The sequence below is a fragment of the Psammomys obesus genome, unplaced genomic scaffold (assembly GCF_907164565.1).
Source record: "Psammomys obesus unplaced genomic scaffold, mPsaObe1.curated_primary_1811, whole genome shotgun sequence".
Lineage (NCBI taxonomy): Eukaryota > Metazoa > Chordata > Mammalia > Rodentia > Muridae > Psammomys > Psammomys obesus.
Genome location: NW_026596091.1, coordinates 10465966 through 10479871, shown reverse-complemented (window position 1 = coordinate 10479871; position 13906 = coordinate 10465966). Strand labels below are relative to the sequence as shown.

Genomic DNA, 13906 nt, shown 5'->3' with positions numbered 1-13906 from the left:
GTGGGCCCGTGTTCAAGCATAATTTAGGGATCTAGTGGAACACATGTCTTAGAGAAAATCAGTCTCTTGTACACATGGTTTGACTTTTTGTGTTCACTGTAGACATTCTTTCCTAAAAACCTAGGCCAACAGGAGATACTAGAAATGGTGGCTAACCTTAGGGCAGCCAAAGCATATTTAAACCATTAATCAGATTTTCCAGAAAAGTTTCCCCAAACATAGTAACTATTTCTTCTCCTCCCTCCCCCCCCCCCCCTTCAGTGATGGGCTCATAAAATCGATTGGCCCTGCTGACGTTATCCAAAGACAGTTTTCCGGAGAGACTTTTGAGGAAAGAATTGACTGCTCCGGGAAATGTGTCTTGCCAGGTACTGATGCTCTTTTCCATAAAACTCTGAAAACGGTTTTAACAGTGGCTCCAGAACAGTAAAGAGGACCTTGATCTGTTTGCAAAAGAATCTTAACCACAGTGTTAAAAAATATCTGTTGCTTCCACGTATTGAAGTTCTGCCTTGCCGATGGGGTTTCGTGTTTAACACTCTAAAGTGATCACAGGTCCTCTTAAGTTTTTCTTGAAGCTAGTTGCACCTTCCTTATGATCCCTTCTCAAAGTAGCAGGGTGTGCATTTTCTATTCCTTGGTGATGTCATTCTCACCAAAGTCATACCGAACATTCGAGCTGGGTGTCTCTAAGGGACGTTTGCATTGTGTTGAGTTATTCTCCTGTATTAGAACTTTCTAGATCAGCCGCATAGAGGGAACCTCACCAAGTCTTGCACTCTCCCTCCTCCAAGCTGGATGGCCATCACTATGCGTTCAGAGCAGTGTGGGACAGTCAGGCACACACGGTGTAAGCACCTTCTGTTTCTCGCCTTTGGTTGCAGGTTTGGTGGACGCACACACACATCCGGTGTGGGCTGGTGAAAGAGTCCATGAGTTCGCCATGAAGGTAACCGAAGTGAACAACAGCCAATCAATAAAGCACAAACAGGATGTCTCTTCTAATGATTACCTAAGTGGCCAAGCTATGCTGCGTATCTTTTCAATAGTTATCTTTACTCCTCTTAATAAGGAACACAAATGACAATAAAATTGACTTAGTTGAAATGGCCCCAAATCTTTATATGATGTCTGCTTGCAAGAATAAACTTTTTTTTAAGCACAGAGTTCAAGAACTTGCTAGCTGATTCTATTCCCTTTCTGTATTCTAAATCATTACTTGTAATTTTGAACAAGTAACTTTTGAATGGGTTTCAAGAAATAGTTTGAAAATCACTGTTCACTGTAGATGAACTTGGAAAAAACATTACTAAACAAAAAAATAAAATGCCTTACATTATTCTCTTTTTTTCCTTAGAAATATGAAACTTATGAAGAACATAAAATGTAGTTATATCAGTAACAGGAGTCAGTTTGAAAATGCAATCATGATCACATTTTTAAGGAGAAAAAAAACGTGCAGCGTAGCAGTGATATTACATAATTTTGGAAAATAGGATAAGAATCCTCTTCTTCAGCTATCTTGATACAAGATTCTTCAACAAATCGGAACTGCTTTTAAGATAATTTTATTATTGAACTGAATTTCAGAACTAAAAGCCATCTTAGAGATTGTGGTCCAAATGCTCTTAGCATACTGATGATGGAGAAAGTGAGGTCTGGGGAAGGGAGGATGTAAGCGAGCTGAGGACAGCAGGGCCAGGCCAAGTCTAGCCCAGAGCCTTGCACACTTTAGCTGTACCACTTCCTGCTGTCCAGATAACTAGTGATACTAGGATTACAATAAGAACCTCTTTATTTGTTTGAGTGACAGACATTAGGTTCCAAACTCTGGTACCCAAAGGACATGGAGTCTGCCTTTGTGCTTGGTTGGTAGAAAGCTGAATAATTGCTTTGAGTTCCTGAAACCTTCTAAGCTTTGTTTTCTCAAACATGCCGAGGGACCTAGAATGAGCTGAGGCTGGGCTGGTTATCTGCTGGGGCTGGCCTCACTGTTAAAACGCTGAAATATTCCTGTATCTGAGTGTTAAGTATCACAGCCTTCAGAGGTGCTCATTTGCCCACGTTCCACATCACCCATCTCCACTGCCCAAGTATCCGTCCGCACAGCTCGGAGGGTCTTCAAGTACTGTGTCCTCCTTTCTGATCTGGCTGTTGGTGCCTGTGTCCTACTGTTTCTTAAACTAATTTCACTGATTGGCTGAATTAGGGTCTCATGTAGCACGGGTTGGCCTCTAACTCCCTATATAGCTGAAGTAGGCCTTGAGTTTCTGATCCCCTTGCCTCCACTTCCTGAGTGCTGGCATCAAAGGCCTGCAAGTGTACCCAGCTTCTTCTTAACTGTCTTGTAAAACTGATTTTTTATTTTAGCTTTATTTTTATTTTTAAATTGTGTGTGTGAGAGAGAGAGAGACGGAGACAGGGACAGACAGACACACACACACACACACACACACACACACACACACACACACACACAGATATTCCCCTGGAGCTGGTTGTGAGCTGCCATGTGGATGCTGGGACCCGAATCTTAGTCCTCTGCAACAGCAGCACCCGCTCTTTACTGCTGAACCCCTTAGTCCTCTTCTATTATCACCCCTGGAGGCAGGTTCTGCAAACCTGCCTGGACCATCCTTGAGTGAGACATGCGTTCAGTTGGCAGGGGCCACGTACATGGACATTCACCAGGCTGGCGGAGGGATCAACTTCACGGTGGAGCACACCCGCCAAGCCTCGGAGGAGGAACTGTTCCGCTCCTTCCAGCAGCGGCTGCGGTGCATGATGAGGGCCGGCAGCACGCTAGTGGAGTGCAAGAGCGGATACGGCCTCGACCTGGAGACGGAGCTCAAGATGCTGCGTGTAATCGAGCGCGCCCGGCGGGAGCTGCCCCTCAGCGTCTCTGCCACTTACTGCGGGGCTCACTCAGTACCCAAGTAATCGCCATGGTGGGGTCCAGCTGTCACTCAGGCACTAGGAACAGAGCCAGGGCTGTGTTCTCTGGAGGGTGGAGGCGCTCTAGCACTACAGCTTTTGCCAGAAGACCATCAAGAGAAGCTTGCTGCCCAGGCGATTTCTAGGAAGAGGGTCCCAACAGCAGTTTTCCTAGTCCTTTAAGGATGAAAAAGGAGGCAATTACTCCAAGCCTTCTTTTCGACAGTATGAAGAACGGCCCTTTGCGAGTCCTTTCAAATTAAAGCTGCTAATTCAAATACTTTCCCATGCTAATCATTAGCATAAAGCGCTGGAAAAATTACTAGTTACTTCCTCTACGAGATAAAATTGTGCAGTCTAAGCGTCCGCAGAAGGGCGTTTGCTAATCTGTTAACTCAATTGCAAATAATTCCATGCTCCTTCTGTGCTTATATCATGGCTGTTCCGTTCCTTTCTGTCCTGGAACTTGTAGACAGATCTGAAAGGTTGACAGAGCAGGTGTCTCCAAACTCTCTGCCCAGTCTTGAGCTTGATGAACGGAGCATGTACCTGCCACAGACTTATGTTACAAACAATACCTATATTTAAAGAATTTCATTTAATTTTTTTTTACTCTTATGAACTTTAAAATATACGTTATTTGAACATTTAAAACTGTGAGTATGTATTGTATACAGGATGTTTGGAAATGTGCATACATCGTGAAGAGGCTGAATCACGCTGGCATATGCATGACGCCACTTGCTGCTGTTCGTGGGGCAAGGCTTCCTTTCCGTTTTGGCGTGGTTTAAGGGAATACAGCATGCTGCTAATCACTATGTCGCTGTGTTGTATAGGAATATAATGGTGAATGTTGACATTCACTACCTTCAATTAGAGGAACCAAAAAAATTAAGGCTGACGTTTTGTATAATAACAACAAAACAAAACACTCCAGAGGCGCCTTTAATATCAGCACTCAGAAGGCATAAGCTGGAGGGGCTCTGTAAGTTTGAAGCTAGCCTGGTCTGGTCTACAGAGCAAGTTCCAGGCCAGCCGGGGCTACACAGTGAGATCCTGACTCAATGAAAAAAATATACAACTGCTCATGCAAAACAAAAACAAAAACAAAAAAACAAAACATAAATATTTAATTTTTTCAGTAATCTTTGTTTTAAGCTTTAGAATTTATATTTTTGAAAGTATTAAAGTTTTAGCTGAGACTTTTGAAAGATCCTGTCTATTGTAAGAGGTAGGTGTTCTCAAGTGGAATATAAAGTACGGAACAGCCTGCCTTTTGAACTTTTTTAAGTATCGAATCCTGAGTTTAAATGCCGATTAACTGCTAGCTAATGTGATTTTTAAGAGCGTTTCTTAATGCCTTCAAACACGAATAACATGTAGGTAGTTAAGACTTACATGCACCCTGTTCTATATTACTGTGTGAGAAGCAGACATAATTTATGCAAACACCTTTCTTGGTGACTTCTTCTGGTCCATCTCCATGTGTTGCTGTGTGAGCCTTTGTGTCAAGTACAAATACAAGGCTGGAGTTTTTTTGTTTTTGTTTTTAGCTTTTGTTTTGGTTTGGTTTTTGAAAAAAAAAAATTTTTTTTTTTTTTTGAGGCAAGATTTCTCTGTGTAGCCTTGGCTGTCCTGGACTTGCTTTGTAGACCAGGCTGGCCTCAAGCTCACAGCCATGGTGATCCACCTGCCTCTGCCTCCCAGAGTGCTGGGATTAAAGGTGTGTGCTACTACACCCAACTCAAGGCTGGAGTTTATAGAAACCATCTCCAGCTGCCAATGAGCCCCTAAAGCTTGTGTCTTCATTCCTACTGATTTACCGATGATTTGCAGATAACAGCCAAATCACTTGTCTAAAATTATGGAGTGAGTAGGAATGGGGGTGCCCCCTGTCTGTCTGATGTCAAAGGCTCTGCCCTTGCTCATGGCTAACAGCACCCAAATTTTACAGAGGATTGTAAAGCTTTCTCCCTGTTCCACTCCTGTTAGGGGGAGAGAAGGCCTTAGGTAAAGGCTTTATGAAAACATGTGACTAGAGAAGAAGAAAAGGCAGTGTGACAGCTGGGGTCAGGGTGCCCTCTAAGTGTCCTTATACAGAGATTCAGCCTTGGTGAATATGGCCTTGGTGGCATCCCCAAAGGCCATAGAGCCTAGTGAAGCTGAGCAGTTTACATCTCTGTGTATAATAAAGTCCTGTAGCTGAAGTCGAGCACAGCACAACTGCCAAATGTTCTGACTTCTAAGTTCTCTTCTTTCTTTTCTTTCCTTTCCTTTTCTTTTTGAATCAGGGTTTCTCTGTGTAGCCTTGGCTGTCCTGGACTCATTTTATAAACCAGGCTGACCTTGAACTCAAGAGATCTGCTTGCCTCTGCCTCCCTGAATGCTGGGATTACAGGTGTGTGCGACCACACCTGGCTTCTGAGTTCTTTTCTAGACTCTTTCTCTCCCTTTATGAAGCTTAAGCTCATTTGCCTATACTGTTTATTATCCTTCTTTTATTGAACTATATATATTCTTAAATGTGCATATAGGACACATAATAAGTATATGTATTACATGCATATTATATGCAATGCATTACATATCACATATATTAAAGAATATGCATATCAAAACATCCAAGTATCACATTTATAAAGAATATGCCCAAGATAATCTCATTTTCTTCCATTAGAGGAAAAACTGCAGTTGAAGCTGCTGATGACATCATCAGTAACCAGCTGCCGCGGCTGAAGGAACTTGGTCAAAATGGGGAACTACATGTGGACAACATAGACGTGTTCTGTGAGAAGGGCGTCTTTGAGCTGGATACTACCAGAAGGATTCTCAAAGCCGGGAAAGAGATGGGCTTACAGATCAACTTCCATGGGGATGAGCTCCACCCAATGAAGGCTGCTGAGGTATGGCTGACCATTGGCTTCCTGGACACCTGTGGCACAGAAAAAGTGATTCATTTGTTCCGAGTTAGGAGTAGCCTTCTGAAAGATAGAGAATGGGAAGTTTCTGGTCTGGCTGAGCCTGTGAATCTCTGGCTTCTGCAGAAACTTTCTTGAGGAATCACGACATGGTTCCCTCAATAAAACGCTGGCCTTGGAAGTACAAAGACCCAAGTCTGATCCGCAGGATCCCTGTAAAGCCATCTAGGCATGATGCTATGTGCTTATAATCCTGGCCTTTGACAGGTAAAGATAAACAGATAGCTGGGTTAAGTACTTGGTGAATTCCAGACCTACAAAAAAGACCTTGTGAAAAAGAAAAAAAAGAAGGAAGAAAGGGAGGAAGAATGGAAAAAAGGGAGGGAGGGAGAGGAGAAGGGAGAAAGAAAGGGAAGAAGGAAGGCTACACAGATAAACAGGTGACTAATGCCTGAGGAACAAAACTTGAGGTTATCCTCTGACCTCCACACATTCACACACACACACACACACACACACACACACACACACTCAGACACTCATATTTACACACATTCACAACAGACACACATAGAGGCACTCACATTCACACATGCACACAGAGATACACACACACATACATACATACAAGACATACTCATAGTCAGAGACAAATGCAAACACACACAGACATACACATATACACATACACACTTGCACACACACACACACACACACACACACGCACACACGGAAGGATCCTCACAGGCTCATGTGTATTCATATCTACACACAGACTTGGACACAAATCTGTACACACAGCTTATTTCTGTTTGCCCGCTGCTTCCTGAGGCAGCCATTGTCCCGTGCTTGCAGAGCAGGTGCTTGAGCACTGCGCTATGCCAGCCAGATCATTTCTTTTATCGTCCCCTCCTGGTGCTAGTCATGGGAAGAGAAGCACCCCTGGGATCTCCTGTACCAAGTTAGTGGCATATTCTGGATGGCATGTGTATTAGCTACTTTTCTTTGACTATGACAAGTACCCAGAAGAAGCAGCTCTAGAGGGGAAGGGCTTATTTTGGCTCATGGTTTGGGGACATAGTCTGTTAAGGTGGGGAAGTCTTGGCAGCAGAAATGTGAGGCAGCTGTCACATTGCAGCCAGTCAGGAAGCAGAGGAATGCTGGGACTTCACTTGCTTCTTCCTTTTTATTCAATCTAAGACCTCAATGGCATCACCCATATTCAGGGAGTCTTTACCCCTCTGCTAAACCTCTCTGGAAATGCTGTCATAGACACATGAAGAGCTTTGTCTCCATTGTGATTTTCCAGTCTAGTCAAGATGATGATTGTGCTGGTTAGTTTTTTTGTTTTGGTTTTGTCAATCCGATGCAAAGAAGGGTCATCTTGGAGGAAGAAACCTTACTTGAGAGAAGTTTCTCAAGGCCTCCATAACACTAGCATGTGGGCAAGCCTTCGAGGCATTTTCCTGATTACCGACTGCCGTGGGAGGATCCAGCACATGGGGGTGATGCCACCTCTGGGCAGGTAGAGCTGGATGGCATAGGAAAGCAGGCTAAGCAAGCGACAGGGAGCACGCCAGTAGGCAGCACTCCTCCATGGCCTCTGCTTCACTTTGCACCTCTAGATCCTGCCTTGAGTTTCTGCCCTGACTTCTTGTAATGATGGACCAGAACCACTTAAGAGGAAATAAGCCCTTTCCCCCTGAGTTGCTTTGGTGGTGATCTTATAGACAGCAGTAGAAAGCAAACTCAGGACCAACTTTCACACTACACAGAGATACACTAGCGTGGTGCTTCCAGCTCTCACGAAGCTTTTATGACCCTCTGTGATAGCAACAGATCAATGTTGTACAGTACATGGAAAGACAGGATGACATGCATGGCTGTACATGCTGCCCTGGTTCATTCATTCATCTTTCCACAGTGTGCTAGGAAGATTCCAGCAACGAGGAAGGTAATGAGGAATAGACTTGGCTGTCCTGGTACTCACTATGTAGTCCAGGCTGGCCTCAAACTCTTAGAGATCCACCTGCTTCTGCCTCCCAAGTGCTGGGATTAAAGGTGTGCCATAATGCCCAGCTGCGTCTATGTCTCCCTCCTGTAAGCCTAGAGCTGAATAAAACACCCGCCACCCTTGAGACACAAACAGTTGCAGTGCCCCTCCTGTGGCTCAAGTTCGGCACGTCTCACTTGCTGTCTTAGTGTCGCTCTCAAACCCTGGCCTCTGTTTCATACCTCAGTGAACACCACCGTCTGTTTACTGTCTGTTAGCCAAGTAAACAATGTAGGACATCAATCTGAATCCTCCCTCCCTTTCAGCCGGTCATCAAGTCTGCTCAGTTCTGTTCCCGAGTTTCTCTATGCCCCTGTCCCTGACATCATTGTGTGGCTCAAACCACCAGCAACCTACTGGGATTTTGGCACTGCTCTCTTTCCCTTCAATCTTCTCTCCATTTTTCCCGTTAATTTATTCATTCACTTTATAGCCTGATTGAAGCGCCCTCCCTCATCTTCTCCCAGACCCCCCCCCGACCCTTTCTCCCCACTCCTTCCCATTCTCTTCAGAGAAGGGAAGGTTTCCCCAAGGGTACCAACCCACCCTGGTACATCCATTTGCAGCAGGACTGAGTGTATCCTCTCCCACGGAGGCCATTTGAATGCTGCCCTCTAACCCATTTCCCCTAGGCAGCCCATCCTCCCCCTCTTACAGGCTTTAACACACTGGAATTTTTTAAAGACTGGGACTTTTAAAAATTGGAATGTTTGTATTGTAATGTTTCTATTAATGTGTGCTTTTTGGAATGAATGAAAAAAGGAAAGATTGTGACTTAACACATGTGTGTATCATGTTGAATAGCAGTCAGTTGTGATGGCTAATTTTATGTCTACTTCACAGAGGCTAGAAGGAGGGAGCCCCAGTTGAGAAAATGCCTCCATAAGATTTGGCTGTAAGGCATTGTCTTAATTAGTGACTGATGGGGGAGGGCCCAGCTCACTGTGGGTGGGGCCATCCCTGGCCTGGTGGTCCTGGAATTCCATAACAAGGGAGGCTGAGAAAGCCTTGAGAAGCAAGCCAGTAAGCAGCACTCTTCCCTGGCCTCTGCTTCAGTTCCTGCCCCCAGGATCCTGCCCTATTTGAGTTCCTGTCCTGACTTCCTTTGATGATGAACAGTGATGTGGAAATGTAAGCCAAATAACCCCACCTCCAACTTGCTTTATGTTGCTAGTGTTTCACTGCAGCAACAAAAACCCTAAGGCAAAGCTTAGAATGTTGTACCAGGAACTGGGCCTTCCTTATTTTTCATTCCCTCTCTCCTCTCTTTTCACCCCCTCTGCCTCACTATCACAAACCAGCAGTGACAGAGTACCATTAATATCCTATACCCGCACCTGCTGTTTTTCTAGTTCACACTCTCATCCACATACCACCTTAGCTCCCACTCCTCTGGGACCCCATCTCAAATCTCCTGAAGACTGGATTGTGGCTTCACTTGTTTTTTTTTTTTTTTTTTTTTGTTTTGTTTTTTTTTCCCCCCCACTGGCTACACTTGCACCCAACACTTACAACTCCCCATCCGTGGAGGTCAGTACAGTGCCTGGGGTATAGAAAGAGTTTTGCAAGCAATGTTTCCCAGCTCTGTTGAATTAATGTGATCTGTGTGGCCTGTGAGTTACTATTAGTCAGAGAGAGAGAGAGAGAGAGAGAGAGAGAGAGAGAGAGAAACCCGTGAATTAAACTGAGAGAATCCAATACCCTTAATAAGATTTGAAAAGCAAGGGAGATTCCAAAGTCAGAGAGAAACAGCCCCTAAGAGTTTCCTGTGGACCACCAGACCTCCCAGATCCCCGGATCCAGATATGTTAAGACTGGAGCACAGTGTGGATGGCAGGGGTCCGCACCTCAATCCGGTCCACACCTCGCTCCGGTAAGGCTCGGCAGCCTCTCCCAGCCACGGTTTAACAGCAAGGGTCAGTCTGCATTCTTTCTCTTGGGTTGTTTAGCATGCCGGTCTTCAGTCTGGGGATTGTGTGTGCGTGTGTGAAACCTGGGCAGTCAGGAATGAAAAGTCCACGACAGAGGAAGCCGAGAAGAGGACCTCTGTAAAGCTTCCCTGCTCATCATGCAGTGCTTCTCTGAGCCATCTGATGTCAATCAAGTCCCAATGTTTCTGCTGGAGAAAAAAAAGACACTTTCAAGTCCACAGCCTCAAACTATTTAGGTTTTTTTTTTTTTTTAGCTAAACTTTTTTTTTCCAGAGTGGATGGAATGTCAAGATAGCCATCTTCGATCCGTTTCTGTGAACGCTGGAATAATTAGATTTTTTTTTTAATTTTTACTAATATTGTTCTCTTTTTTTTTAATGCTGATCTTAGAGAGTCAAAAAATTGTTTCAGAAAATACCAATTATGTTTAAGATTAATTTTGTGTGTTTGCTTTTTTTGTTGCTTTTTGAAATAAGGTCTTCCTATACTGCTCTGGCTGGCCTGGAACTTACTGTGTAGCCAGCGTAGGCTGGCAATCCTCCTGCCTCAGTCTTACAAGTGCTTGGATTACAGATGTGAGCCACCACACCCCACTTTAAGACTAGCTTTACCACCAACATGCTAATCTTCAAATGGCTGTCTGTGACAAGCCCTCTATCTGTCTGGGGACTCAGCAGAAGTACTTGACAAGAATTCTTCACAGAGCAGGGGAAGACATGCCATGGTGTTTCATTGAATTCTCATTGTATTGTTAAAGCTCTCCCTCTCTGCCCGTTCTGCCTAGCTTGGGGCTGAACTGGGAGCACGGGCAATCAGCCACCTGGAGGAAGTAAGCGACAAAGGCATTGCTGCCATGGCTGCGGCTGGGTGTTCTGCCGTCCTTCTGCCTACCACGGCCTACATGCTGAGGTAAGGGCCTTTCTTACTGTAACACAATGCCTTCAAATACATCTTGTGAGGACACAGACTTCAGAGGCTCAGTGTAAAAACAAACAAACATAACAACAAAAACCTTCGAGTGTTAATGATGGTGGACACTTAGATGACGAGATGCAGCAGCAGTCATCCACCTAAGGTGCAAATCATAGGTAACTCCTTAAAATGTTGGGTAATGTTCATGCTCCCCTCCCCTCCACAACTTACCCTGGAGCTTTCTCTCCTCGTCTCGGACATGGAATGTCCTCTTCATTCTTGCATCTATTCTGCAAAAGTTCCAGTTGGAGACTGACACCTTTCTCTCCCTCCCTCTTAGGCTGAAGCAGCCTCAAGCCAGGAAGATGTTAGATGAGGGAGTCATAGTTGCTCTGGGCAGCGATTTCAACCCCAATGCATACTGCTTTTCGATGGTAATTATTTTCCAGATATTTCTCTGAACAGAGTAAACTACGGAGCATATATAAATTTTGCATTAGTTGTAGAAATGTATTTTAAAATATAAAAATATTTCCCTGAGAGGAAAAAGGAGAAGCATGTAATCAGGGGCATAACTGAATTTTTCTTTACACACATGCATCCCTGTCTGAAGAGATAAATCTCGATTTGAATTATCTTCTGATAATCATCTTTGAGACTAAGCCATTTTCTTTCTCTGGGGCATACATAGGAAACTCAGTGAGGATTTAATGAGTAGGGGTGGAGGCAAGCTTCTTCCACAGCAAAAGGTCTTGAAAAGCTCTAAGTAAATATTAAACACACAGTACTATTAAATAATAAAGGAATTTCCCCCAAACGTAAGAATGTTATGTGTAAATTTGCATTTTCCAATAGCAACTTAGATATATATAGTACATATGTGTATGTAAAATATAATAGATGTAAATTATTATATATGTGCATGTAATATATCATATATAATTATGTAATATAGAATATATATATATACATATATATATATATATATAGGAAGTGGAGTGGAATAAAATCTGAGGCCTTTTACACACTAAGCACAAACTATTCCTGAGCTATTCCTTCCAGACACACATTTAACTGCCTTCACTCGTGCTGTGTGGAGAGTGTCCTAACTAGAAGTCGCTGCTCTGTCCTCCTCCAATGCTTTCTCTTCTTGCCTTAGCCAATGGTCATGCACCTGGCCTGTGTGAACATGAGAATGTCCATGCCAGAGGCCTTGGCCGCTGCTACCATCAACGCGGCTTATGCCCTGGGGAAATCTCACACACACGGATCTCTGGAAGTCGGCAAGCAGGGGGATTTCATCATCATCAGCGCAGCCAGGTCGGTGTCCTCCCAAACTAGTGCTAACTGTAGTAACCATTAGCTATCCAATTTGATGCAGAGAGGGTTTAGGTCCCTTTCCACTTGTTATTTAAGTATCAGGCTCTGTGCAGATGCCATACTGTCTGGCCCCTCTCTCTTTACCCCTTTCAACCAGAAAGTCTCCTTTGAGATCCTCCGCTGCACAATAAAGCCAGCCTTCAAGTCTCTTCAGCTGGCCTGGATTTTCTTGGGCCTTCAATTCTTTCTGTTTTCCTGGACTTGGGACTTGTCCCCTGGCCTGTGTGTTTGGTTTGGTGCTTGCCTCCCTGACCTGTTGCTTCTCTTCAGTTCTATTTGTCATTCTGGATCCGACTTATTCTTTCTCTGACTCATGGAATCAAATGGCTCTCAAAGCCTCTACTCAGCTGTTCTATTCCTGAGTTCTTAATACTCACCCATGGTCTCCTATGACCTAGGCCTCCAATGTTACAAGCTGGGTCATAGTGTCTAATTCTAAGTATTGGGAATGTTGTGTCTTTTTAACCCTCATCAGCCAGAGGAGAACAGCTCCATAATTTCTTCCTTCTGGAAGAATCTCCTCCTTCCATCAAAGATAATGTGCATGCGTCACTCGCGGATCAGTTTTTTAAAGTTCCAGGGCTGGGGAACTGGCTCAGTTCATAAAACACTTGCTGTACAAACATGAGGGCCTGGCCCTTAGCACCAATGTCCATGTGAAAAGCCAGGCTTGGCAGGACAGGCCTGTGCTCTGGGCACTGGAAATACAAAGATAGGAATGCCTGGGGTTTGCCCACCAGCCAGTCTAGTCAAATAGAAGAACTCTGGGTTCAGCTACAGAGCTGCTCAAAAATAAGGTGGAGGGATTCAGGAAGATACCCCAAAATGGACCACTGGCCTCTACACACAGCCACACAGATGAGCAGACATACCCCACACATTTACATGAATGTACACACACAAACACACACACACACTCACACAGAATTCACTTTAAATTAGTATTCACTGACGCAGTGATGCTTTTGATTTACATGCACTCGAACAACTGTTTGCTTTCTTTCTAGATGGGAGCATTTGATTTACCAGTTTGGAGGCCATCATGAATTAATTGATTACGTTATAGCTAAAGGAAAAGTCATCTATAAAAAGTGATTTGGGCCAATGAGACAACTCGGTGGGTTAAGTCTCAGCCTGGTGGCCTGAGTTCGAGCCTGGGACTCACAGAGCAGAAGGAGAGAACTCCTAAGAGTCACCCTCTGACCCCACACACTCACGTGGTGTGTGCCTGACACACCTCCTCACCTCCACAGAAATAATGTAATAAGATAAAAATTTACCTTAAAGAATGATAGATCTGGACGAACAGAGAAGACACTTTCTCTGCATCAAATACATCCATGTAAGTGAAAGCACTTCCGTGGCTTGCCAGAACTGTGTCACTTAAGCCTAATCACGTGTCAATGTTTTACTCTTCACTTACTTGGCTTGAACATGTTATGTAACTGGATGTGTAAACAGGTAAAGCTATTGTGGTGAAACGAAAGTTGTTTTTCACAGATTGGCTACAGATATTCTGAGACACGATGAGAGCACTCGGAAATTCCTTTGTGGGAGAAACACACTTGGCCTGAGAGTTCTGTTTTGTTTCTGTGTACATTGGGCTAGTGCTCTCGCCTGACGAGGCCAACGGTACCATTCCTAAAGAACAGACAGACTCTTCTCTCTCCACGGTTTGTCTTTTAAGGTGCTTTCTAGTCAGTCAGGGCCTTCTGGGCCAGAGGTGTCCTTCCATCTTTAAAATCCTGTCAGCCTTTGGAATAAAGCTTTGCCACAGA

General features: G+C 44.2%; 1 protein-coding gene across 2 annotated transcripts in view; it reads left to right on the top strand.

The window, feature by feature from the left end:
* Amdhd1 (amidohydrolase domain containing 1) overlaps positions 1–13906 on the top strand; it is a 35186-nt gene extending 21280 nt beyond the window's left edge. For both annotated transcript variants that reach the window (XM_055627963.1, XM_055627964.1), the window contains 8 exons: positions 262–368; positions 885–949; positions 2659–2936; positions 5612–5837; positions 10621–10745; positions 11089–11182; positions 11908–12068; positions 13136–13906. In XM_055627963.1, the coding sequence (XP_055483938.1) occupies positions 262–368; positions 885–949; positions 2659–2936; positions 5612–5837; positions 10621–10745; positions 11089–11182; positions 11908–12068; positions 13136–13223 (1144 nt within the window). In that variant the 3' untranslated portion in view covers positions 13224–13906. The remainder of the gene's footprint in view (positions 1–261; positions 369–884; positions 950–2658; positions 2937–5611; positions 5838–10620; positions 10746–11088; positions 11183–11907; positions 12069–13135) is intronic.